Genomic DNA, 27,171 nt, shown 5'->3' with positions numbered 1-27,171 from the left:
TCTGCTCAGCTATTAGCTATTGAGATGGATATCAGATGCTATCAGTGATGCTAATACAAGATGCACTGCTCTTCCATCAGTGCTAACTCTCCTGTCAGGCACTCTGGAGCCTGCAACATGACATATGATGTTTGTAGTGAACGAGATCCAAGTGTGCACTGGAGCAGCACTCTTTCCAATATGATCTAGATGTTTTTACCAGAGACCCAAGTCTTAAAACAATCCACAATTAAATCTAGTGTGATTAATTTTTAACAAGAATCTAGATAAAAAATTGACATTTCTTATGTAATAACATTGTTTTAAGTAATTTAAAAATAAATCCAGCACTTCTCTCCACCTAATATTTTTTTTCAGAAAGTGAATGATTCACATTTTAATTTCCATTGTATTTTTATTCTACATATTCAAAGCCCTGTATTCCAGCCAACGTCTAAACTCCACCATTTCTTTGTCAGCGTTTACTTCAAAATCAATTTTTTCACTTCATATTGTTAGTTCAAACTAAAAAAAAAATCTTTAGTTAGCTGCTGATCCCAGTAAAATCCCTGTGGTGACCTACTCAAGTATTACAAACTAATAAGAAACAAAAATCGACATTTATCAAGATTCATATTGTTCAACATTCATATACTTTCATCAACTGCCCAAGTCGTCATCAGTCTTCAGTGTTGATTCACTGTCCATTTTCCCTGTGCCCATGTACTCTTCAAAGTTTAAAAATGGATGATTGTAGTTCTTTTCAAGCATTTTCTTCCATATTTTTACTAAAAAGGGAAAAGAAACATTCAGGTTTTACATAATTCAAATGTCTGAAGTGTTTTCTGTACAAAGACAGTTTTTAAGTACATAGTGCTTAATATAGTATAAAACAAAATACTAGCAAACACATGCTTTATAACAAGCATAGTCAAAAACCAGGAAAACAATCAATTTAGCTCCCAATACTTTTTCAGAGTGTGAAGCAGGTTTGAGGACTCATGGAACAGACTGCTTGTTTTTCTGGATGTATTATACCAATTCTTGGAGAACAGGTTCATCAAACATATGCTGCATTCAGTTATATAAATATTTTTATGCCTTCTGATGTATATTGTATTCAGCAAAATGTAAAAACAAAACAAAAAAGTGATACACATTCTTGTACTAACATTCTAATACAAAATAACCACTCTTTACAGCAGGTATGTATGGCCCTAGCTTCCCCTGAAAGGAAGATCAGTAAAACAGGAGAAACTGGTTAAAAGTTTCTTGAGATTTCCTGCACACTTCAATCCATCAAGAATCTTACCCAGGAGCAGGCTGAGCTCTACAATGCTTGAAAACATAATTAAAAATAAATAAATCTAAATGCCTATAAGATGTAACATCAAGGAAGGGTTCTCTTACAGATGTCAACTATGACTTCTAAAGAAGATCTTTATGTTTAGCAGGTGCTGTGGGATACTAGTACTCGCTTGTTACTTACTGTACTCTGGTTCCTCCATTTGAGATGGAGATGGGCTGGGAGCTGAGCCATTACTCTGCACTGCCACTGGCAAATGATTTGCAGGATAATCTCTCGGTTCGTCAGATCCATCAGAATTTTCTAAACTTGCAATCATCTCCTCATAGGCTTTTCTGGCTTCAGAGGACAGTTCAATCATTTTATGGTAATAATCCTGTGTAAAAAGTATCATTCTCTTTAGATTTAAGAGGGTGTGAAAAGGAATTTACACAGATGACTGTTGCATGCAAATTAACCATCAGCTTTATATGGCAGGTGCTACAATACATCAATGAAAATGATGTACCTTGTATGTTATTTACTACTGTAATTTGCAATAAAACCATGGTTTCCACATAACCATGTACTTATTCCACCAGCATTTACAAAGTGCCTACATAAGACGTTTTACTGTGTAATAACATAGTGATTTACATTTATCTGAAGCAGCAAAATAAAAGAATGTCAAGTCTTCCATTTCATTTCCATCTTTAAAAATTTCATAAAATTAAAAGAACTAACAATAGTATTGTCCTCCTGCAATCATTCTTAAAGCTGTCCCAGGCAATTACTGCTCAGGAGACTTCTCACCAATAAAATATAATTACAATATATACAGTACATTACATTAATGTAAAATATTCTCTATGTTGAATTTAAATATAGAACAAAAACCAAAATTTCACCTGCTGAAAGAAACTGGTTTCTTCAATGAATTCTACCATTTTAGGTCCACATTGCAAATTTTATTTAAAAGCACAGCGGATGTGTCTTTTACTCAGTGAAAGCCTTGTGAAGTCCAAGCAACTTGATAACTGTATTTTTATTACTGTACATCAAATACACAGTATGATTGTGATTTCTTATCAAGCACACACAATTGAAAAGTTACACACTTTCTTCCGATGATAAATTCATAAAGGACAGTTTCAAGTATTAACAAGGTGCTCCCATGGTCACCAATTATTTGCAAATTGTGAATGTTTTTCCACTATCTCCAAGCAGCAGGATTTTACTTCCGTTCAAATTATTAAATAAACTTTCAGTGAACCCACCTGCGCACCATCGTAATTGAAAATCCCCACCAGGCTGACAGGAACTGCCTTATTGACGCTTCTACCCAGCGCTTTGCGAGAGAGCGCAAACACAAAAGGAACATTCTGTTCTCGACATGTGTCAATAATATTGTGCAGGGCCTCATCCAAACCCCCTGCAAAAAAACAAAAACAGGCTAAGGCATGCCATTACAAAACACACAGCAGTGGAAAAAAAAAAGAAAAAGAAACATTGTTAGCCACTGTTTAATGTACTTACCATACCAACAGTAAATATTTAATTTCTACTGTATCTCTTAAGTAAGACAAAGATCACCAGTGTAACAGTAGAATTTACTAAACCCAATACTTCCTGTGTAGCAATGTAATAAGGATAAACAGCACACTACCAAAGTATGAATTAAGGACTAATGACCAGCATTACTAAATAGTATTTTCTAATGATAGATTAGTTGACTCTTAATTTCTAGTCATTTCACAAAAGCATCTTTCATAGATGCGGACGCAGGACAACTACCAATAATTGTGTTAAACGCCTGAAGATTAACTTGACACCTGAACATCAGACTCATCTTTACTGCAAATGTACGCCCCAAAAAGTGGAAAAAAGAATTATGGGGAGGCATAAAATTGACAATGCTACAAGATGCAGCGGTTTAAGCGTACAATTAAGAAAACAAAAAGTTACCTTTGGACTCTATTCTTTCACAGTTGGGAGAGATTATGACACACTTCACTTTTCGAAGCTTCAGGTGTTTAAGGACCTCCCTGAGTCCCATGACAAGCCTCCTCTTCATTCTGGCTTTCATGGGATCCTTCTGGTAGAGGCGGTCTTGAAACCGCACCAGCTCCTTCAGAAGGCTGATCACGCAGTTATCCACGTCCTTACTGAGCACCTGATTGCAGTACCTTCACCATTCAAAGGGGTACGAAAAAACAAAACATGGCACTTTTATCATGTCACATTTCAAAGTTTAAAGAACATACAATCCATACATGTATGCCCATCTTTCTTATTTGGTTGACGGTAGCTTACTGATCCAGTTTTGCTATTTACTTCAATTACATGAGGGCAGCTGAGCATGATCCTTCTCTGAACATGCACTGCAAGACCAAAGTGTTTCTCAAAATTAAAAAGATAAGCACCTAAGAATGAAAAAATATTAAACGATTGCTATGAAAAAATGTTTTAACGGGGGTCATTTACCTATGCTAATTCAATATCTGTATCTCTTAATGAGATAAAAATACTTGAAAGTAATTCAGGTGGGTAGCTGCATCAGCATGCATAGGCTGCGAAGGAACTATCAATAGGTTTATTCCATGCTGAAAAGAAATGAAAGAAAACACAACATTTCGGCCGTGGAGCCTTCTTCAGGTGTCCAGCGCCGAAATGTTCTGTTTTCTTTCTTCTCTTTTCAGCATGGAATAAACCTATTACTTGTTACTTAAAAGTAAGATGACTAACAAATTAGAATGTGACAAAAGAAGCTATAATTAACCAAGATCTGCCACATTCAGTAACTTTTGGAAAAAAACAGGAGGTCATTTTGCTTTATTTAACTTTCACACTGTAAATGGCTTGCTACCGATTTTGTAACAATTTTCAGTAAGTGTGGAAATGGGATGTTTACAGAGAATGTTTGTTATCAGGTCATTTTCTTATGCATGCTTGCTTGTTACCTGCTGTAAGAAATAGATTTACATCACTTTTTCCCCCACTTACTCTCTGAATCGCCTGCTGTGTATTTTGGGATGATTAGAAACTAGCTGGGATCCCGATAGAACGGCCTCCTCTGTGTCCTTTTCAAAAGAACTGGGCTCCTGTTCCTCCTGCACTTGTTCGTCAAGCTGCTCGAAGAGAGCAGTGCTAGTTTCCTCTACAGAATCTGTAAGAAGACGTGGTGTCATATAAAACACAGAGAATTCAAGACCCCTATCATACATGTTCATTCTTTACCAACCAAACACTAGTTCAACAAATAACCAGTACATTTAATTATATGATAGAATATATAAAGTACATGTTTCACTAAGATGTTTTTATCAACAACTAAATCCACAGTGTACTTACAATCTTGTTTTCAGCTGAACAGCTAAACCTTAACAACAAAATTGGCTCATGCTACAAGTACTATCAACCAAACAAGCTATTGCACATACAAGCCGAAACACTTCCACTCGTTGGCAATGCTCTTACATTCCTTAGTATGTTTTCTAAAAGGGAGATATCACCCATCCATTTGCTAACTGCTTTATCCAATAGAGGGAGGACAATATCAGCTATTTCCTATTGCACATATCTTGTGGCTGATCACATGATCATCACTCATTTCTGTCCATCGTCACACCTGCAGAGCTGTGATGGTCTTGCTCAGTGCCTGGTTTCTCACATGGACCCTCGTGCTGATCTGCAGACGGCAGCAAGTCTGAGGGAGAGGGGATCAATCCACGTTCTTCCAATAGACGGCGCTGTTTTCGTTCCTCCCTTTCCTTCAGAATAATCTGGAAAAATAAGCAGTGCATACTATTAAAACTTTCCAGGTCCAGCCCTCATCAAAGCAGAGGTATCACTGAGTATCCACATGTAATGATCCTTATTAAAAAATTCATAGCAATCATTTCATTTTCATTATCCACAACCTGGAAGATATGTTTCTACCAGAGTCCTCTCTTGTCCAAATGAGCTAAGATACTTATTTGAAAGTGCCAGGCTGTTTCGAGGCAGCTGTATGCAGCAGAATTTTCTTGAAGGAGACTGCAATAGAACTGGTCTTGGAAAGCACTTGAAAAATTGCTCCACAGCTATGCAGGCGTAAAGGTTACTATAAACAGACAACTGAATGCCGAAACTCACCTTTTTGAGAGGAGTTGGCTTCTTGGGTTTTGGAACCTCTCGCTGTTTGCCTTTTTTTACCAGAGGGCTTGTTGAGTCCAGGGGATTGTGAGCCACTTTTTCAAGCTGTCTGGGGTGCTTCTTCTGTGTGGAAGGATCCTTGTGAACCACAGGAAGTGATCCTCCAACTGCAGGTACATGGTTATACACAGGAATGAGGGTTTTTGGTCACAATGAATTATGGGTATGGATATTCAAGTTTTTGACCAAATCAAAAAAACTCTGTGCGAGACAGCTATCAAAACTTCTCATTCTGCTTCTTTGCACAAAGAGTATAAAGTCAATGTTAACATTGAGTTAATACCCATACCCACAATACATTGGACATGAATTAAATGTATCCAAATTGAAAGATAAAAATACAGAGGGGGCTTACACATCATGTGCCTCATGCACTACATTTTATAATTTAAAGTGAAATAGGTTTGCCCTCCCTATCACTATTTTTGCTCACATGATTAAGAAGTTTCTGTTTTTTTTTAATGTGCTTAATGAAGTGATGGCAAGGATGTACAAGAAACAACATGTCAGAAATGCAGATTGTGGCCTACCTGACAATATAACTGGTTTGTGATCTTGCTTGGATTTCTGGGATTGCTGCTTCTTTTCAAGCTCTGCCAGCATATTTCCTAGGTCCAACTGCACAGGGACCTTACTCTTTTTCCCACTTGTCTTCTCAGCTTTCTTTAAAAAAAAGAGAGCACAATGAAATGGGGACAGTATACCAAAAGCGATCCTGCTACCAAAGGTAAATAATTTTTTTACTGTTAACAGTAAACTGTTTATTTGTCTACCAATACATTTAAGTAAAATTAAATAGGATTTTATATGGAGTTGGAAAACCAACTGCTTTTCAGTCTTTCCTGAATATTCATCACTTCCTACTTCAATGTATATTTCAATTTCAATTTCAATATTCACGGCTATAACTCATTGTACAGTTCAGTAACTGGACCAGCTACTGCCACCTGCTGGTAGAAAGTTAGAGTATTGTTGGTCCTGGCCTTTAGGCCTCAGAAACTTGGGGTTCTGGGCTTCAAGCTGATAGCCAAAAGAGATGACTGAGCAAATAATTTCAATTAATTTAATAACATTTATCAAATGAGATAAAATAAGTAACAACTCAAAAGGACAGAAAATTTCTGCATACCTGAATGTCATTAAACCTTTCAACAAAACTGTGCTTAATTTTAACACATCTACAGGAAATGTCAATGCTGATGTTAGTTGCCTGTTCTCTTCTTTAAACAAATGTAAGAAAATAATATTTTAACAATTTTGATGTGTACACAAATTTCACAACCTTAAGGGAATTTACTCTAATTTATGACATTAATTAATATGGTGTTTATTCCTTATGGACAATTCTAATGAGTTAACATTAATGTTGTAAAGTAATAATAGTATAGGCAGGTTCTTCTCCAGTGACTACCTGTCCCTTTGCCTCTGTGCACTGAGGCTGATGTGCCGGAGTCTTGTCTTTCCTCGTGCTCACTGATGGCTCGGCAGCAGGAGTTGCAGAACTAAGAGGAGAGGTGCCTTTGCTCTCAGCAACCTGCTCACAAAATTAAATGAAAACATTAAAATCATATTTGATTGGGCCAGAGAAAGGGGCAGTGAGAAAAACATGGAACATAGCAAGTAACAATGAAAATGACTAACGTTGACACCTTTCAGTCTTCCAACATTGGTGGCCAATAAAGGGGCCGGCATATTGTCTCAAGGTAAATTTGAGCAAAGAAAGTACAGTGTTAGTCAAAATGTTGTCGACAAGTATAACTGCCAATTATTTTACTAAAGTTTTGTTTTCTCCTCCACAGATGGTGAAGGATTGTAATGTAACTGTTTGAAACTTTGATATTTATGCTTTCGTTTGAAACCTTTTTTTGTCACAGTGACCCATGTAATTAATTTGTAATAAACTGCCAAAGGTGTCGACAGCATTTTGAGTAACCCTGTATATCTAAAAATTTGTGCCTTAGAATTAATACATTAAAACACTTTTTAGATTCCAATAAAACATTGCACAGATATTTCCCAAAATTAACAGTAAACGTTAATGGTAACAGCATACATGTTATGCTCTTATTTGATTTGAGGTAGACTGAAAAAAGTCAGTATGCAGTTGTTAAAAAATGTAAAAAAGGCACTTTTTCTACCTAGGTGTTTAATTTTTGCAGTGCTATGCTACTTTGTTTTAAATGAAATGGCATAACATTTCTTCTTTTAAAAATCTGATATTGATATAGAAACAAACTTGAAATGAAATGCATTAATAGTAGTGTGGTGTTTGCTGCTTTTCTGATTGATTTCACAGATTCATTTCCAAAGATGTTAGGAATAAATTACTCCAATCAGCTATTTTAAACCAGTTCCTTTAATGATCAAGGTAGAAGTTGATGAAGGTAAACTTGTTCCATGTAAAGTTGTACATTACTGAAATTACACCAATGATGCATTTTGAATTTTTTTTTTCAGAAAGGTAATGTTAATTAGTCATTAAGGCTCCTAACAGCATGCATCATAAAAGCAGAAAAATGTATTCAGCAGGAAAATACATTATAAGATGAGACCTTCCGCACTTCAGAAAGTTCTTTACCTCTTTACTCCTCTTCGTTATGTTGCTGAAGGAGAAGAGTGGGTAAGTTGTAGTGCTGTGTCCTTTGGTAGAACTGACAGAGGCAACACCCAAATCTGGAAACTCTTCTTCATCCTGTGAGAAAGACATGTTTTAGGGAGTACAGTGCAAAATACCATTACAAAACTGCAGATTCTGCCATCATCTAGGTCTGCTTCTCTACTTGTCACTGTACACGATTCAATAGAAATATTCTGGAAAAACAAAACAGAAGTACATCATCCACCTGGGTGATGCACAACAGCAAATCAAGAGGAGACATGAAATTACTTCAGCAGCTGAAATAAAGAATACATTAAGGCAGGCCAGACTACACAAGCCCAGAGTGGAATCTAGGGAGGACACCAGAGAACACCTCTACCCTTAAAGACAGTGCCATGGGATTGGTTATGCCAGATAAACCAGAACCTTGATGTCACCTACTGGTCTACCAGCACCACTTGCAGCAGTAATCTGGGTTTTAAATAGGAGGTCTCCCATCCCAGTACTGACCATGCCCAACTGTGCTTAGCTACAAGATCTCATAAGATCAAGCAACACGGTGGTATCACTGTTGCCGACAGCAATGATCATCATTCCCACAAAACACTGACGGGTAGTTAATTTGTTCCTCAAAAAAAAGATAAGATAAAAAAAGATAGGTATTTCCACTGCTAATAGACTTCTAAAGGTTTATGCTTACCAATTGAGCAGTATCTTAAGATACTCATATTAACTTATTTTACCAAACAAGAGGAAGCTGATATTCTTGGTCTTTCTATATAAGTATTCATGCTTCAATTGGACAATCTCCTGTGACTAAAGGGTGATGTCACTGATATACTCATAGGTTAGGGGCTGTCGACAAATATAACTCCACTAGACGGAAACGCAAAAAATGACATTTTCATACTTTGGTTAAATAATTTAAGAATTCTATTCACGGAGAGTTCTCAATGTAAAAAAAAAATGATACGCTTTATTATCCAATTAGCAACACTGCAGTACTTTATGTTGTTTCATAACTTGTGAAACACCTTTGCAAGTTTTCACCTTGACACCTACTCCAGCAGACACCCTTTTGTTGTATTTGCTTGAGCCTTGACTCTTGGTCCTCATAAACCATTTTTGTTGAGTATTTTATGTGCATGTAACTTTTAACCCATAACATTGAGGAAATGAAATATTTATGGAAAGTGTCTACATTATGATCATAATGCTGTTCTCACCCTCATTCATTTTAGCTACATTCATTCTCTCATCAAACGTCTACTTAAAAAACATGAAACATCCCCCTCTAGTGACGGCAAATGACTTTCAAATATGGTTTGAGCAGTAAAACAAAATTGTTCAAGTCTTCTTTCTTTTTGTGGTGGCTACAATATTTTACATGTTTTACATACTCTCCCCAAATAATTAGGAAACATTCAAATCAAATACTATATAAACCATAAGTAACCTTATTAAAACTACTGTATGTGCAATTACAGTAGTTTCAGTTGCTGTGTCGCACTATACTCAGAACTACAGCTGCGAGCTCTTCAAAGTAATAAAAATATTAAACTGGTGTAGTCTAGTTAATAGATCTCTACTTTCTAAAATATCTGAGTTGTACATATCTTTTAAAGTGACCACTTTTGAAATAGAGGATGTTACAGTGCACAAAGTGTACAAAAGCATTAAGACTGTGTCATGCACCATCAATGGGTCTCAGGCCTCATTACTAGTCAACCTCAGTCAATCGTAAATATTAATGTATAATAGTTTATATCCTTTTTTTAAAAGCTCACCTGAAAAGAGAGGTGATGTAAAGGAAATGGTTTCCATTGCCTATCAAAAGAAGATAATTATCCCCTTGTATTCTTGTTACATAAATATCAACCCAATACGCCAAAAGGCTCTAGCTACCTTCAAATTTCGGCCTATACACTACTGTATCCACGTTCCTGTGTCCACCTAATGCAAACATAAAATCAAGATTTCAGCTAATCTGTGGTCATGTTCCAACAACCACCTAATCAAATACTATGACGCAAGTCACATACTGTATATATAAACCTATATGCTTTGATGTTAATGTGATTTTCATTTTCCTGGCTTAAAAAAAGTGCAAAATGTATAGTTCTCTTCATTAAATGAAAGGAGCTAAATACAAGAAACTCAGTTGGCAGAGTCACTGCCCTGTGGAGTCTGTTAACTAAGACACAGTAAATCATTAACTGTCTGTTAGAAGAGCAAATAATCCTACAGGAGAAAAATACCAGGTTTACTTATTACTCAGCTGTTGTTTACTGCCCAGGTTCAAAAGCATTTCAAGGTTTACTGCTGAACCATAGTCTTGCGCCCAAAACTTTAATATTTTCCACATCCTGAAACCTGTTTAATTTTAACTTTTTTCAAAGTTATTTTTTTTAATCTGAAGTTTTAATCAACAAAGAAACTTTTACAATGTTATATCATTTTCACTTTGTTTAAAAATTATGCTATTGAGCTGGAAAAAGTGCATAAAAAGAATGTCAACGACAGTAAAGAAATCAACTGAAAGTTTCAAACCATTCCAAGGTTGAAATGAACTATTTTATGAACTTAAGAATTTAACTTATAGTGGCATGAAATTAATGTCCCATAAACACAGATTAATAGAATAAGATAAAAGGCTTCTGTTATTCAATTCAAAATACTTTATTCATCACCAGGACGGCAACTTAAGCAATTTAAGTTATAAGGTGGTAGTATAGTTAAGAGAGTTAAACTGAACTAAGCAATACAAATTTGCCACTTGCCAAAAAAAACAAGTGAAGGAGTGATGAGTAGCCTGGGTGTCAAAACTTTTGTGTGGAGAAGGTCAAGGGTCAGGTGAGAGAAGCTGGTAAGATAAAACAAAAAGCCTCTTTCCCTTTCCTAACTGCACATATGTAGCTTTGGGGAAAAAACTGAGGTAAACTGCTAATGGCATATAAGCTGCAGAAAACTTGTGATCTCTAACTCTTAGCACCAATGCCTCTCAAAACAGGTTTCCGGGCAGCTCTGCTGTTGTAATATTTTCAAAATGTAAAGCCAGTTAGGCTGTCTCTGCAACAGCTGCAGTAAATAAGGCTGAGGAGTTTTCGTATTCCAAGTTTCTTGAGTTATCTTCCTCATTCCAGTTTTGGCTATTCCTGTAACTCTTATGTACAGTATTCTATAATAACGTTCCCAGTTGACATGCGCGCACTTCTGAACTTTGTGCTGTTTTCGCAATCTTATTCACCTGTGCTCACCTAAAACAAAGGGTGTACTGTTAAACAAAAAAAAAAACACATGCGGGATATAAGCAGCTTTTCTACTCGTACCTCAAACTTTGGGGGCTCCTGAACAACAACAGGGGACTCAGGCTGATCGCTTTCTGCTGCATCACAAGGCTTTTTGGCCTTTTTCTTTCTTTTCTTTTTCTTCTCAGAGACTCGCTGCAGTTCACCGTCAGATGATTTGCTCCGATTCTGTGGGATAAGAAAAACAAATTCGTCTTTTGCAAAACATACCTAAACAGAAATGCTCATAAACAATGTTTTGCAAGTGTAAAGAAAGAAATGGGTGTCTCAATTAGAATGAGAATTGAGTTCTTTGCTCTGGAAAAGTAAGAGAGAATTGGACTGGGTCAATCAGACACAGAGGCTGCAGAAAGCAAGCACAGATGGCTATACAACTTCCACTGCACATCAGCTTCAGACCTTTCAGGTTTGATTAGGTGCTGGATCTTACAGAAAGTGTTCCCGTCAAGTGATAGAGCAACTGTGCACTGCTCAGGATAAGAGGCTGGATGGGTGAGGGTCCTGTCTGGTCAGTGTGGCGAGTTTCTGATTCACAGGCCACTAACTCAATGGGGAGAACTTTACAGTGGGATTAACTGTGTTTGCAGACAGAAATATATTTTACAGTAAGCACAATTAATGTGTTTTCTCCTCAGAAAGTTAAAAGAAGAATGCATTCCCTATATGGCAGCAGGGTACATGACACCAAATGTGTGGTTTTCTTTTTTTAAATAAACACTGTAACATAAGTTAGAAGTTACTTGTCGTAAGAGTTGTCTCCTTATAAAAGCAAAGAGAAAATGCTTGAAGGGACAAAAATGAAACTTCACAAAGACTTGCAAGTGTGGTTTTGTGACGTTTTTATCCGTATTAGAAGCCGATTGTCCAATGATAGCAAACCAGCTACTGATGCAGTATCCCAACAGCACGCACTGTACTGTACCTGTGAAGTGGCAGTGTTCTGTTGTAGGGGCTGACTGGCAGGTTTTTTGGGGGTGTCCCTCTGTGGTGGCTGAGAAGCAATGCTGGCCCAGGATGATGGAGAATTTGCTGAGATGCACAAGTTTGGCTCTGGAAACTGAGCTAATACAATCAAGGCAGTTTGTTAAAAATAAAGATAAGACTCACTATTGTCATCAAAATGACCATGCAGCAACAAAGCAAAGATGTTCTACTATTTGCTTTTTCCACAGTAATAGGCAATCATCCTCCTCTGATTTCTGGATAATACTAAGCATTTCCTTACTGTTCTTATTACAGTTCATATTCACCACAGAGGTGGGTATTGTGGAACGCCATTGTGCACACACAGCTTCTTCTTTATTCTCTTTGGCAATCCTCCACTATTTTTCCATTCTGCAGCATTGCTAAGAGCATTAATACAGAGCAGCAAAACTGGCTCATCAATACATTGAACATTTCCCTCAATCTGGTGTTTTCCAATTGTTTATGGGAAGGTCAAACCTGTGTTTGCATCACAAAACTGTGTCAAACAAGATCCTGTTGCAATTAATTCCACATACACAAAAACGATGGGAAACGGCTGGAGAGCTGCGCTCCCTAGTGGTTAGGAAGTCTTCATGCTCTTCTTGGAGAGCCACATGCATGCGGAGTATACAAACTTTCAGTTTTGGACAGCACCAAAATGGTGTGTGATGATACCTTGACCTCTTTACAAAACCAAAGAGGGGTTTATATATAGTAGAAGCCTATCTGACAGAAAAGAGAGATACTGTATAGACACAAACATTTTCTACAAAATACAGTAGTTTCAAAAACAGAAATTTTACAACCAATTTAAGTGGCACTTCCAAGAGCCATTTGCAGAGCTGGCTGATCTCTACAGCTTTTTCTTTAATGATTTTGTGCTAATTGATTTTTAATTTCCATTTATCAGTCTATTTTTTTAAATTCACATAGGGGTGATGAGATGAAATGTGTTAACATGTACTGTGTTTTAGGGAGGTTATGATCAAATAGAAATACAGCTGCACTAATGTAAATCCTGCAACATGTGGTACTGAAGTTACACTGTATTTGAATTTAGTACTTCTAGTACTTTTAGTAGTAATTTTGCACCACACATTATTCAGTTTTCCCTAGATTAACTTTACTTGCAATATATTTTTTAGTCTATCCAGAAAGGTCTTGCAACAAAGTAATTTTTAGACGAATTGGTCTCCGTTACATTTTCTGCTTCTAATAAAAAAACAGCACAGGAAAAATACATTACATTGCTAATCAAATACACCTGCCATTGATGTACACGAGAAGTTAAAAGACATGCAAAAGTGAGAATTACAACACAATACAATTGTAAAGTGAGGATCATATAGGAAATTTAGGATGGAGAAGATTTTTCATATGATCTACAATGTATCCAGTCACCCTTAAAAATATAAACATGGTTGTTTATATTTTTAAACTTGCTTCCCTTCTCCTGAAAACAGATATGACTGATAAAGAATGGTTCATTTCTGGTTTCTATACATATCCATATGCTGTGAACTTGGTTCACACTAAAGTCAAGAGCAAGGTATTTTAATACATGTATTACCCAGATACTAGTATTTTATAACGCATACAGTATGATTCAAAACAAAAAAATAAACACATCCCCCTGTTCCTCCCACCTTAAAATGCAAACTACTTTGATTGCAACTACTTTTTATATAAAGATTTATATATTCAAGATTTGTATTTAATTTTATGTAGTACTTTAGTATGGGTGTTCTTAAAAGAAAACAGTTTTTTTTTTGTCATAGCACTCCATTCACATACCATCACTACCTTGGGAAGATGCTAATGGCATGTCCACACCATTACCAGCAGAAGTGCACTGAAGGGGGTCAGTAGTTTCTTCTTTCCTTACACAATATTTCTAATGATAAACAACAGAAAAGTATTATTTCCAAGGGAATACAGAAACCATACTTTCTCCAATAGGCAATTTCAAGACATGAATAAGTAATATCATGAACACTTTTGGGCAAATAATGAATATATATATATGGAAAATGAATACTGAAGTAAAAAAAAACACAGGGGCTAAAATGTTAATTCACTGAGAATTTAAGCAATGATTATCCTGCCAACCTTGTGAACAGGGAACACTGCGCACTCTTTCTGGACCAGGTCTGTTGGCCTGTCAGACGTTTGTGGACTCACCTGCTCTCTCCGGACACTGACGGCAGCAGACTCCAGCTGCGGAAAATCTGAAAGCTTCACTTCAAATGCAGCAGCTTCCCTTGGCTGCGGCCTGGACCTCTCCACTATCTTTGGCGCTGATTTTCGACCTCGGTTGCCTAAAAAAATGTTGAGTTGAGAGAATGTGCTGTTTGTAAGAAACAGGGAGTCAGCCCCAGTGTCCTTGCTAAATTTCATTTTGGACTTGCACCTTCTGGCCTCATTCAGCTGGTGAAGTAGATTCTCACCATGTCTGCTGTGTAGTGGGGATGCGGGCACATAATTGTTGCGTGTCACTAATCAGGAAGATGAATCAGGACACCTCCTCTATTGCAGTCACTCTGCGATTCTTTGGTAAGGACTATATAAATGCAAGCAATTATTAATTACACTTTGAAAAAAACAATCTTTCTGTTTCATTCTTAACAATAAAGCATTAATAGGTTTGTGTGGGTGGGAGAGTGTTTCCGAATTCTGCAAAAGCTTTTATACTGGAGGCCAGTATTTCTGGGAAAGCTCTGGAGGTGAGAGAAATGTTAGGGTTTCACAGAAATATACAGATTGATCCATCTTTTTCTAATTCATACTAGATCATGAAATTTAAGCCTAGATCATTCTATTAAACCAAATGCATAGCATGAACAAGTTGGGTTTCCTCTACATATTATTCATGATAAAAAACAAGTCATTATCACCAATATGGCCTGTGATCACATGAAAATAGAAGACTCGCAAAACAATGACCAAAAGACAGAAGCCCTTTAAGCCTCTTGAAATTGAAACTATTTCAAATCTGTGAAATAAAGTTTCCACTTCTACAGAAACTAACTGTACCTTTCACAGAACAGCAATTCTGCAGTGTAGAAGACTGTAAATAACTGAATACCAATCAATGCCGTCAGAATGTCTTCTAAAACATTTACCCAGTTTCTTTGGGCTACATTCCCCTGTCATTCCTTCAGACGGTCTTCCCGTCACCCCATGTCCCACAGGACCTGGTTCAGTACTTGACCGTGGTGCCTGCAAAAACGAAATAAGTATTAAGGGAACTGAGCTGTGGAAAGTTCTTCAGCAATCTGACAGAATCATATGTGGGAAACACCAAGCACAGAATTGAACAGAAGATACCGTTAAGGTACAGCTACTTCTCAGCACCTTAAGCATTTGGATGCCATCCCAACTTTGAAAAAAATACTCTCCTAATCAGTGGAAATATGAGATTTTGCCAAAGGGAATGCCTTCAATGCCAATTCAATGTTGTTCAATGCCAACGAACAAAATTACTGCTTGGAAACTAAGTAGAAAGCCGATCAACTGCAAAATTGGCTACTTTACGACGCTGAGACTGCTAATATTGTGCAAAAATGATTTACTTTTATGTAACATTTCTAAAATGGCATGTTCTAGACATTGGAAAAGCCAACTGCCTCTCATATTCTAGGGAGCGCACAACCCTTTTCTCTTCAGAAGATTGCAGCTGCTCTGAACTGACCCTTCTGGACTGTTTGCTGGACAGGGTCTCTTGTTCTTGTGTGGCTTTTTTGCCTCGACGGGTGCTGCTGTATTTTTTGGGGGAGCCATCTTCATTGGGGACGTGTTTACTGTGAACATTGGGGTGACAAGTAGGAAGTGAAGAAGAGGCCGTAGGTGACGATGGGCCCATTATGTCCGGATCTGATGGGCACTGAGGTTTCCTTTCCCTGCCATTTTTTTCAAAGGAGTGAAGTCCACTAAAGACAAAAAAGACAATGAGTGGTTTCCATGTCTTAAATTGCTGACATTTTTGTAACAGAATGAAAAATGTGCACCATGTCTCCTTCAGGGACTTGATAGTACTTTATTTAATGCAGGCCAAATCTGTAATTTGTAAATAAGGATATACAAAAACAATACCAGAGCTATTTCTGAGCTTCAACAAGTGTCTTAAAGCACCAACATAGAGATTGTGTGCAGCTGAACCATGGGCCTTTCTGGAAGCCAAATATGTTATATCCAATCCAGCTCCTTAGAATAGTCTCCTTAACTGCAGTCATTCCCGCTAAACAAACCTTGTTTGTGGAGCACTGATAGTGTTAACTGAGATACATCAGAGAGTATCTCAGAACATCTGGGGACTGGAGAAGAAGAGTAACACATACAGCTATGCAGCTGTATAGCTTAATGCAGACCCTACATATTTCCAAATTACATTAATTTGAGGGAATTCACAAAAGAAGTAAGTGCATGCCCATTTCCTCACAGATTATGAACTTGTTTTAGCTGTTAATCTGCTGTGTCTGGAGAATTTGCAGCTTATTCCACATAAATGACAGCTAGGTATCAGCAGACTGGCATGATGCTTATTAAAACTCAAAACTGGCTATTTTAAATTCCAGACATACTGTATTCTGATCTGTACTATACCCTTACTTTAACTATTTTCATTTTACTCATTGAGGACACTTTCTCTTGGGATTCCACTTATCTATGAAAATACAAGATGTTGTTGTGTGGAAACAAATTCACATATGTCAAATAAACGGGATAAATGAAATTAGGGATACCCACCTTTCCACACCGGGCTCTTGGACACAGAGACGGACTGACGATACAGAGTCTGGAATCTCAATTACTTTGAGAGGTTGAGCTCCAAGTTCCTTCAGGATTCGTTTGGGCACAAATGGTTCAACTTCAGGTGACAGCTTGCTTTCCTGCTAAAATATTATTTAAAAAGCTGCACTGTAAATATATTCATAATATAAATAATAAACATGTAAATATCTTTAGACCATTATACTTTAATTATGTTAATATGGTTTTCAGTGTTGTGTAATAGAACATGGTAAAAAAAATGCTAAAAATGACAAAAACATGTTCCAAATGCTAATCTGATTGATACTTTTCTTAACTTGAATTTTACTCTGATTTGAAATTTGTATTGGTAGTGATTTGGTCTAGGGCACTTTCTCTTCTTTGTTACACAAGAAGTCAAAAGGTTTAATATCATAAGTAAACACAGGCTCGGAAATGTACTGTTGCCTTTCATTTGAAAATATTATTAAAATGCACCCGGGTATCAATTACATCTTTTCAATTCTATTTAAAACTACACTACAGTTACTCTTCATTCCTTCAGACACGTAGAACGTCACTTCTTTTTTTTTTACTAGGTAGACAATATTTAAACGTAACTAATTTTAAAGTACTCGCATATAAACACCACACTTGCTCTCAAATACAATGATTCGCGGTACAAAAGATAAAAATAGTGTACAAGTATGTCACAAATTCCAGCGTTGCAATCCATAGAAAGTTATCGAAAATACTGTTCAACATTGAACATTACGAATGGCATAAAAAACAGTTTTCTCCTCTTTTACAGTCAATAATAAAAAATAATAAAATGAGAGAAGGTCGCTAAAATATGCATGTAATCAATGTGATTATTCTTTTAAATACGAAACGCGATAGCTTCGTCTCAACTTCCTAGGCTTTGGCAAAAACCTGTTGAGAGGTTCCAGCTGGGCAAACTCCAGACTCACACAGTGACCCGTAGCTCAGTCATGTGCTGCGGATCATTCTTATAGGCTTTAGTTTTATTGTGTTGATCCACTTTAATTTATTTGCGAAACATTACTAAATGCCTTCCAAAGCATTGCGTTCAAAGAGCATATGTGAACCACATTTTCATTGCAAAAACATTCTATAAAAACGATGCGTCAAAATGTTTAAAGCAATCTGAATCATTTGGTTGTAACATGTAACTCGTCGTTAATTTTCTACAGATAGTCTGTCCATAGCTCATCTTAGGCTGTAAATTACTGCAAGATAGTTTAATATGCGTATTTTTTAAAACCAAGGAGACAACAGCATTCAACATTCATTTTGAAAATATTTGAAGTTTTCACAATAGTAAATGTAATACTGTAAAACTTTAAAATGCCGTGAATTTTGATGTTACAAGAAGAAACATACATATATTATACGGTACCTTGTTTTGTGCGTGTGCTTCAGATTTCATGATTTCTAATGCTGCAACATCAGAGGTCCATTTTCACATTGTTGACTAACAAACGATACTTCCTTAACCTTATTCCATCATCCCTGTTTTTCTATGACTTGCTACTACGGCAGAGCAGCAGGGACAAACTGAGCTATGACTCGTAATACTCTGAGGAAGGGGGAAGTGCGTGATGCGTACCACACTTGAGTCGAATTCCTCATTACATTTAGACAACCGAAACGTTGTTTTTCTCTTTCCGGCATGGAATAAACCTTTACTTGTTCCTCCTCATCACGTCAAATTGATAAATCGCACAAAAAGCACGCCTTTCAGTGACGCAACTATGACGTAATCAACTACTTGAGCTACAGGACAGCAATAATTGTGCAAACAACATTTTTCACTTCAAATAAATTTCGAAGGCTGTACCAGTCTAACTTCCTAAATTAAGCAGATTTTATTCATTGTGATGCTCAGAAGTTTGTTAGCAGCTCTAATAAAAGTGCGTGCTATATTACAGCTGTGTGAAAATGTGACCAAATTGTAGGTCAAGTGAATTAAGATTCATTGTAACCAAATTGTAGATCAAGTGAATTAAGATTTCTTCTAGATTTTGTGATATGAAGAGACCCAAAGGTACAGAAAACTCTTGTTTGTGCACTGGTTCTTATATTCCTATTTTTAAGTTGTTACTACACAGCTTTACAGTAATTATTTGAATTAAAGGATTTTCTTAGAAAAGAAAATGTTTAACATACAGAACAGTTAAGAACCCCAGAGGGAATGTTGAAGCTTACAAAGGGAATCATGGTGAAGGTGGATTTAACATCCATAACCAGCAGAACTTGATCTGCGCACACAAACTAGGAATTTTACCTTTAAGATCCTTAGGAGAAACAAGACGACCCAGCAATTTAGAGAAAAGCTACTGGTGTTTAGCTGCTTGAATTTTCAAGACAACCACTACTTTCACTCCATGATCCACACAGTCATTCAGCAACAAGCTTATATTTGTAATCTTCAAATGTAAACATAACACAAGATGACAAAGTAGGGTTTTGAAATGAATATCTTTTTAATTATGTTTTGGCAATTACTCCACACAAGTAATATTACTGTATAAAATGTAAAGTAGAAACCTTTTCAGCAATACCTGAAGATGACATCAGAAAGCTTTATTTAGAACAAACATTAAGTAGTGAGCAAGCAACTTATTACAGCAGTGAACCAATCACAAATAGTGCAAGGCACAAATATTTTGACCAAGCTGAGAAGGAAGCAAAGCTGCTCATCATATAATGTTACTTTTTGAGGCAGAATAATCAGATTTTAATCAGGTATGGTGAAAAAATACCACCAACCCTAAGACGTTCACGTAGGATTCCCCAAAACCCTCCCATAAGACTAATTGCAAACTCAGTGTGTATATACTTAGACTTTAAAACAGAAATGTTACAAAGAAGTTGCAACTTTCCTAGTTTTGTAGTACTAAACTCATTCAGCAATGGTACATACACAACTAATGCAACCAGAACTTTATTGAAAAATGTATACCTCTACTTGAACAAGAATTGAACATAAACAGAGGCACTTGCTTCTAACAGAGAACTGACTTTTTCCACGCCGTTCCCTTTTCCACATGTACTAAGCAGAATATCCATTTTCTCCTCTGTATTTTGACTGAGCTTTGTTGCTGTGAAGAATACAGCTCATGCGCAGGAGTTGGCAAATTTGTTGGCAAAATCCAAGTATTCACTGAATACCACAATAATGAACAATGTCCCAGAAGATTCATGTGAAGATTCCGGAAGTTCACTTTACTCTTTCTGAAGAGGTCTTCTGAACAAGAGAATGTGTGGCTCTGAAAGAAGAGGGAGTGAAGTTATAATCTGTCCCATATACAGACATTTTTTTTCTTTTCAGTATGCTACTTAATTTTTTGTCAGTGTTTTCTAGATCAGTTTTATTGCATCACAGTTGGCAATTAAACTTGAATTAAACTAATAAGCATTGATCTTTTTTTCATGGAGAGGACTTGTGCTCCTACAAAACAGGATAAGTTTGAATACAATCAGTTTATTTTTCTACCTTTATCACACAAATTGTTTGCTTCCCTTCAGCATTACAAATTATTCTTTGCTCGAAATTTCCTACCATTTCACACAAGTCATTATGTTTTAAACTATAAAAAAATCCAGGCTAGTAAAACTGAGGTCCAAATCTAAATCTTTTGCAGAGAATACTAAAAATTCCTTTAGACCAAGTTTTCTATACATAAAGGGTTTTGATATCTGGATCTCATCAAAATGGAAAATCTGGCTGGAGTGAAACCATTCCTGGTAAAAACTGCAATTAAAATGAACATGTAAAAGCAGAAAGCCAGAATAGATTTCAGAGGGTTTAAGAGCCATAGTAAGTACAAACCAGGTTCGTGGATCATGTAGTGAACCCATCCAAGACTCTGCTGTACTCCTAACCGCCTCCATTCGTCTTCTGACATCAAGTGTGTTTTGGGTACTTGTTTTGCCAGTTCCTTGGGTAGCATTACATGCCTGTTAAAAGAAAATCAAAAACCTTTATTTATCCTGTGGTACAGACATCTCTGTCTCTACTCCCGGCGATCCCCATTCCAACAGGATTATAGGTAACTATTAGATTAACATCTTAAGAAAAACACTAATTACAGGTGACTTATTAAATTAAGTAGGAGGAGACACTCTTGTATCTAAGTTGTGGGGGAAGAAGGACACCACCTACTCTCAGATATATTAAGTGCAGATTGTATAGCATAAATATATTAAAATACGTTTTCTACATTTGCAGAATACTTAAACATCCAAGGAGGTGGTAGTGAGGTTCAGTAAATAACTTATTCCTGAGAAACTATTGGCTAGTCATGTTTTAGAGTTCCACAACTCTACAGCAAACATCTGCAGCAACACTGCTGGGGATGGACAGTACCAACATGTATATATTTTGTTAATGTTTTAAAGTACTAGGCGTCCATGAAAAACTGCAGCCAAATTCTAAAAGCTAACAAAGCATATTAAGAGAATCACTCTCACAGACACATGTGATTTGCAGAGTTCACATTTGCTCTTTGTACAGGGCTTTGCAGTGATATTTGCAGACTGAGGGAAAACAAGACCTAAAAGGGGCTTTAAGAAACACTCAAGGAAGTCAGGGGCCTGAAAACTTCTACCAAACAGGACAACAACATCTGCAAGTAAAGATAGAAGATCATGCTAGAAAATGACATACCCCCGGAAAATCATATTCACGGGGTGCAAAAAAGTCGACTTTTATCTAAATCAAATGAACGATTACATATTTGGTCACTGCATTGGTAAACTGCGGAAAAGGTTTTTTATCTGAAAACAGCAAAGGTTGAGCACACTCTGCTTTAGAAGGAACCAACCTAAACTTCACTGTAATTTAGCAATTTGCTTAAAACTGCAGGTATACCATCCACTGTCTCTCTTTGATGTTTAAAAAACCGAATCGTCGCATTTCACATCTCTGGTTTATTTCGTCCACAGGAAACGTGGGCAGTGTATCCGCAGGCGCCGGGAGGAAACACTGGCTGGTCTGTTTTCCAAAGTTCAGCCTGGGATCAGTGGCCTCGTTTTCTACAAAGTTCCGGGACTCCAACTAAACAAACTTTTTAAATTTTAGTTCTTATGAGTTTGAATGCTTTTACAAGAGTGGTTTCCCTTCGAATGAAGCCCGTTTGATACCGACGCTAAAAAAAATCTCCCGCATGGCGGACAGGAAAGTAACTTTCACTGACCCACCCAGCCCACAACAGAAAATAACTGTTCCCAACACGAAATGGCAGATTAAAATCGATAATTTTTTTCTGTTACGTCTAGCTAGCTAAAATACACAAAGCTTAAACATTTCTGATCAGTTTGTGTTTTTAATGAAAACAGAGACCTCCTTCCAGCCTTCGCGCATACACTTCGCTATACAATATAGGATAATCACTACCATTTATAAGGCTTAAATCTCACGAGTTACTATTTACCACACTGTATAGTAATTTTTTTTTTTTTTTACTACAGCTACTCCTCCTCCTCCTCCTACCACACTATGAAGCACTGAAGCAAATGATAATTATTTTACCTGTATTCATAGTGGTCATCGGTATATTTATCGGAGTAGTAGATCTGCTTATGAGCCATGGCTTGAGTAAAAAATGACTGTGCTACTAAATTGGAAGCAGTAATACTTTTAAAAACGAAGCAAAATAGTAACTTCTCCACACAGCTCTGATTCCCAGTCCAACCGACACTGGTTTCAAACAGCAACAGAACTGCGAATTGAACAGCGAGAGCAAGCCTCTGATTGGACAGAAGGATGCCACGTGACATCCATCTCCCTGCGAGAATCGCAGAGGATCACGGGGAAGGAGGTCAATTTTTTTTATTATTGAGACGCTCAGGAACCACGAGGTATAATTAATAGTGGGGCTGGTTCTTGCAATACTGGTAAAATGTGTAAGGTAAAAATTGATCATTAATTACGAGATATTTTTTAAAGTTGTCACTGAAGATGTTAAAGATAATAGATTTCGCTGCATGTGGTTTCTACAGCACAATTGTATAATCTTAACTAAATTGTGTGTTTTGAATTAACTACACTTAACATTAGGAAAGAGTCTTTTATTATCTACAAGGGGCAATTTGTTTACAGCGGCTGACAATATAGGAAAACTCTCAAACGATTCACATGTATATTAAATAATTTGTTTTTAGATTGGGAAATCTGTATCGTCTAGAATGAAATGTGTTTTCTCAAAACTCGAAACTCATAGACGTGGGATATGGTCGCAATGAATTTTGACAATACAGCCCAATTTGTTCTTACTTCCCAGATTTCGATTCTCAGACCAGCAAATTAGGGTATAATCATGCCATTAATCAGAAATGCTAGGTAAAATAAATGCGTTTTAAAAAAAACAAATATGAATACTTCATCCTACCACACCAACAGAAAATAAGGATCTAGAAAATAAGGATTGACAGGTCGTCAGGACTGGTTTGCAAATACCTGCATCATCTGTTTCTTGTTAATCACGTGTAGTTTTCAGTGGTCTCTTGTAAAAAATCAAAACCATTAGTTTGATTAATAAGAATTTTTAATTACAGTTATTTATTTGCTTTTTGTTGAATGTCTGTGCCACCTGAAGATATCTATACTAAGTTGTCACTTGGGTGTAGAATGACCGAGAACGTGTTCCCAACTCCGTTTATAACATTACCTCAGTATTTCTTACATTTAATAAAGTATTGAACTGCAGATGAAAAAACCAGTCGTATAACAGCTACAAAGTATTAATTAGAAAACTGTTTTCAAGAATTAAACTGTACTTATCTGCCAGTGTTAGCTTTTTAAAATTAAATATACCATGTTATCCTTTCTAGGGAACAGCAGGAAGAGATTATAGGTGAGTTTTTTATACATATAGTAATTAATTGGAATGAAACATACGTATTACAGTATTAACACAGCATTCTGTGAATTGGCAACCACATAATTAATTTCGGGATAAAAGGAGAGAACAGTCAAACAAAGTTTTGTCCTTTTCCATGTACTGGATAGTTTTCCTTTAACACAACTGAATAAATAAAAAACAGACATTAAATGCAGTGATGTTATATTGGTGTCTGCCTGGTGGTACTGTTTTGCGTGTGATTTGTTATAGCAAAAATCAGTCCATGGTGATTGATAATTTTTAGTAAGTTTTTCCCATGTATTGCTTTACTAAGTTTAACAAATTCCCATTGCTTTATTTTCATTCAGCTTCTAGAAGCATTTGGAATGACAGTAGAAAAACCAGATGGTTATAAATGTTCCTGCAGCAACCATACTCCAAAGCCATAATGGGACTTCAAAACCTCAGTATTCAATTTAGTAAGTATACATTGCCCCAGGTGTTATAATTGTGCTGCATAACAGTTCCCGAGGCTTTTGGAGCAGCACAATGTTATCTCTAATTAGATTTGAAAATACTTTACCTAGAGATTTTAAAACCTTAAACGTATATGAGAGTAATGGTGTACATATAATATATATCTTTCATTTGAACCCTTGCACTAATATCGTAGAATCATTTGATTGAAAGCCCAATATGCAGTATAATGCTTATTGTGTACTATAAGCTTTACATACAGTTATCCCAAAGAGCACTTTTTCACTTCTCTGCTGAAAAGTTTTTGTTATATCAGATGAATCTTACACACACCTACACTGATATGCTGAAGAAAGTGACCCTTTTGAGTCTTGGATGGAGAAGACTGTGAGGGGATCTGATTCAAGTATTCCAAATCTTCAAAGTCAGCTGAACAGACCTCTTCAGAGTCAACAGTGAAACACAAGCCACAGAATACAAGTACATTCAAAACTGAGAACGGCGCACTTCTTTACGCCCCAAAAAAACCAAAGTGGGCACCCAAATATCCACTTCTTTACTCCCAAATTGTGGGAGTATGGAGCACGCTGCCCAGCCATGTTGCCAATACCCTGGTTTCCTTCTAGAAAGTTCTATAACCATATTATTATCTAATCAATTTGATATCAACTACCAAAATGGGCTAGATGGGCTGAATTTTCTTCTCTCGTTTGTAGCTGTTCTTATATTATGAATTGCCTTTCAGCTTTTGAATTGAGAAAAGTCATTTAATTTAACATTAACATTGTTTAGAAGATAAAACAATGGAAACATATTGTTTACCATAATGCAAGGCTTATTTCATAGATAATAATGGGCTTTGGTTGAAACAGTCATTTGAGCTGCATCATAAGTAATCAGTATGTATTTCTTTGTTGACATCTGTCACTTATGTAGATGCATAATAGAAACTCTTCATTCTAATTATGCATGTATGTTGTTGGAATAACAAAGTGTATGGAGTTTGGATTTTCAATGTTTGACTGACACGACTGACCATGAGACACCTGAGTGACTTTGAATGTCATTAAAGCACTAAATCACTTTATGAGTAAGAGATTTGATTAGTCACAGGTGATAAAGTGATTTAATGTTTTGAATGACAAGCCTGGTAAGAGTCAACAATGAAAGGAGTCAGTATGCCACACTTATCAAGAGAACAATACCTTTTGTGCCATTGGTATGTTGTAGGCAAGACTAAGATGGATACATGGATTTGCAAGTAGTGGGACCATGTCACAATGTCACAATTACTGGCCTGTGATTTACACAGCAAATCATGACAAATGACAAATGTTAATCTACAGTGAATTTACTTAAGTGTTCAATACAATGTCAGTCAAAAAAAGATTCCTGCTAACAACTCTGTGAATCTGTTACAGTTACCAGCAATTTCCTTTGATGCTTTGTGCATTCATATTTTGTTCATTCTCCTACCCAATTTGTGTTCAGACCTATATGTCCTGAACCTGATATATACATACAGTATAATCAAGTGTATGAACATTAACACATTATGTGTATGAACAATAACACACATTAACACAGCAAAGTCTCTTGTCCTTCCTCTGTTGACATTCTATCAACAGAGTAGTGAATCTTTTCATAAATAATCCGTTTTTATCATTTCTGGCAAAAATAAAAAGATAAGTACATTTCTAACATTTCTGCTCTCAGGTCACTGGAGTATTGGGAGTTACAAAGGACAAATACTTTTTTTTATTAAAACAGTGCACCTAAGCATGTGGTTGGAACAGCAACACACTAAAAATCACAATTGGATAATGTGTCCTTTTCCTAATGTGATCTCTTATTGTCTCTCTTTCAGGCTTTGACAAGGAAATGTCAGAAGCGATTACCTGTATCTTTCCTACAGTTAAACAGAATGTAATAAAGCAGATGTCTTTTTCTGGATCTCAGACAATGAGTTGTGAAGGTAAGGGGCATATTTAAACAGTAACAATCACTGTGTTATCCACCTGAAGCTTTTGCCCAGCAAGTACTGAGATGGAAGTTCACTGAGTGCACAGCTCATATAAAAGTGCTTCTGATATTGCCAGTGATGCAGTGATTTCTCAAGTGTGTGAATTGTTGACTTTGATTTGCAGTTAGGCGATGGATATTCTGGGCTATCCGTTGCAACTGTGCTGAAAGCCTTTAAATGACAATTTCCCCTGTAAGAACTGTACTAAAGACATCGCGGTGATTTCACTTTTACTGATTGCTTGCTGCTGGCTTCCAGAGAACATGTCTTTTTGCCTGAGTTTCCTGAAATGGCAGAAAAGATGTGTACACAAAAATTTAAAGGAGGTAAGATACTAAAACTTCCGGTTGTCCTTTTTGAGTAATTCTAAGGACAGTGGTAAATAAAGAGCCTGTTCTTTATACCTCATTCAGTCATAAAATTATACCTCATTTTATTTTTATTTTTTTTAATAATGCAATTTCTACCTTCTAATCTGATTGCAGGTCAATGTCTTGCATTTTTGGATTTTAAAATGCTCATGTTCAATATTGAATGTTTAAAATGCAGTTTCCAGTTTTTTGGTGCAAGCATTTGTTCTGATTTTGCTTTGTGTTAATGCAATAATTAATGTAATATGAATAGTTTTTAAGTAATAAAGTCTGAATAAAGTCTCCAATTCCTGAATTTAACAAATATTTACATACTTTTATGTTGAGTATTGCCTTCCAGTAATAGCTTGT

At 36.4% G+C, this 27,171-nt stretch overlaps 3 protein-coding genes across 6 annotated transcripts in view; 1 reads left to right on the top strand and 2 right to left on the bottom strand.

Moving 5' to 3' along the window:
* Positions 1 to 375: 375 nt before the first annotated feature.
* Positions 376 to 18,846, bottom strand: secisbp2 (SECIS binding protein 2). Of its 4 annotated transcripts, none has more exons than XM_088909986.1 (18): positions 18,501 to 18,846; positions 17,078 to 17,223; positions 16,023 to 16,260; positions 15,454 to 15,550; positions 14,513 to 14,649; positions 14,126 to 14,225; positions 12,288 to 12,427; positions 11,387 to 11,533; positions 8,037 to 8,150; positions 6,870 to 6,995; positions 5,989 to 6,121; positions 5,399 to 5,565; positions 4,893 to 5,046; positions 4,268 to 4,430; positions 3,230 to 3,450; positions 2,542 to 2,696; positions 1,469 to 1,661; positions 376 to 767 (listed from the first exon to the last, which is right to left on the bottom strand). In XM_088909986.1, exons 1-18 carry the CDS (start codon positions 18,528 to 18,530, stop codon positions 640 to 642), a joined length of 2,589 nt encoding a protein of 862 aa, XP_088766112.1. In that variant the 5' UTR covers positions 18,531 to 18,846; the 3' UTR covers positions 376 to 639. The 4 variants fall into 4 exon arrangements, with proteins under 4 accessions (XP_088766112.1, XP_088766113.1, XP_088766114.1 ...); XM_088909987.1 differs by having other exon boundaries at positions 6,870 to 6,992; XM_088909988.1 differs by having other exon boundaries at positions 14,135 to 14,225.
* A 725-nt stretch (positions 18,847 to 19,571) lies between these two features.
* LOC148837987 (cyclin-dependent kinases regulatory subunit 2) lies at positions 19,572 to 22,818 on the bottom strand. The gene is made up of 3 exons (XM_088910889.1): positions 22,638 to 22,818; positions 20,937 to 21,064; positions 19,572 to 20,373 (listed from the first exon to the last, which is right to left on the bottom strand). Exons 1-3 carry the CDS (start codon positions 22,694 to 22,696, stop codon positions 20,330 to 20,332), a joined length of 231 nt encoding a protein of 76 aa, XP_088767015.1. The 5' UTR covers positions 22,697 to 22,818; the 3' UTR covers positions 19,572 to 20,329.
* Positions 22,819 to 24,361: 1,543 nt separating this feature from the next.
* shc3 (SHC (Src homology 2 domain containing) transforming protein 3) overlaps positions 24,362 to 27,171 on the top strand; it is a 43,527-nt gene continuing 40,717 nt past the window's right edge. Inside the window, exons 1-2 of the mRNA XM_088909970.1 lie at positions 24,362 to 24,428; positions 26,294 to 26,401. The gene's annotated coding sequence lies outside the window, so the exon portion shown is untranslated. The remainder of the gene's footprint in view (positions 24,429 to 26,293; positions 26,402 to 27,171) is intronic.

The sequence above is a fragment of the Atractosteus spatula genome, chromosome 3 (assembly GCF_055471065.1).
Source record: "Atractosteus spatula isolate fAtrSpa1 chromosome 3, fAtrSpa1.hap1, whole genome shotgun sequence".
NCBI lineage: Eukaryota > Metazoa > Chordata > Actinopteri > Semionotiformes > Lepisosteidae > Atractosteus > Atractosteus spatula.
This window is presented reverse-complemented; position numbering and strand designations above follow the sequence as displayed.

Excerpts from the sequence above, each read along its gene's own strand:
- secisbp2 (XM_088909986.1), bottom strand. The coding sequence starts at position 18,530 with ATGAAATCTGAAGCACACGCACAAAACAAG. Across the intron at positions 12,428-14,125 it reads ATCTTCCCAAGGTAGTGATG|CTCAGTTTCCAGAGCCAAAC; the intron begins GTATGTGAATGG and ends TGATTGTATTAG. Across the intron at positions 8,151-11,386 it reads AGGAGCCCCCAAAGTTTGAG|GATGAAGAAGAGTTTCCAGA; the intron begins GTACGAGTAGAA and ends TCTTTCTCACAG.
- LOC148837987 (XM_088910889.1), bottom strand. The coding sequence starts at position 22,696 with ATGGCTCATAAGCAGATCTACTACTCCGATAAATATACCGATGACCAC. Across the intron at positions 21,065-22,637 it reads GATGACCACTATGAATACAG|GCATGTAATGCTACCCAAGG; the intron begins GTAAAATAATTA and ends TTCTTTTAACAG. Across the intron at positions 20,374-20,936 it reads CTACATGATCCACGAACCTG|AGCCACACATTCTCTTGTTC; the intron begins GTTTGTACTTAC and ends CTCTTCTTTCAG.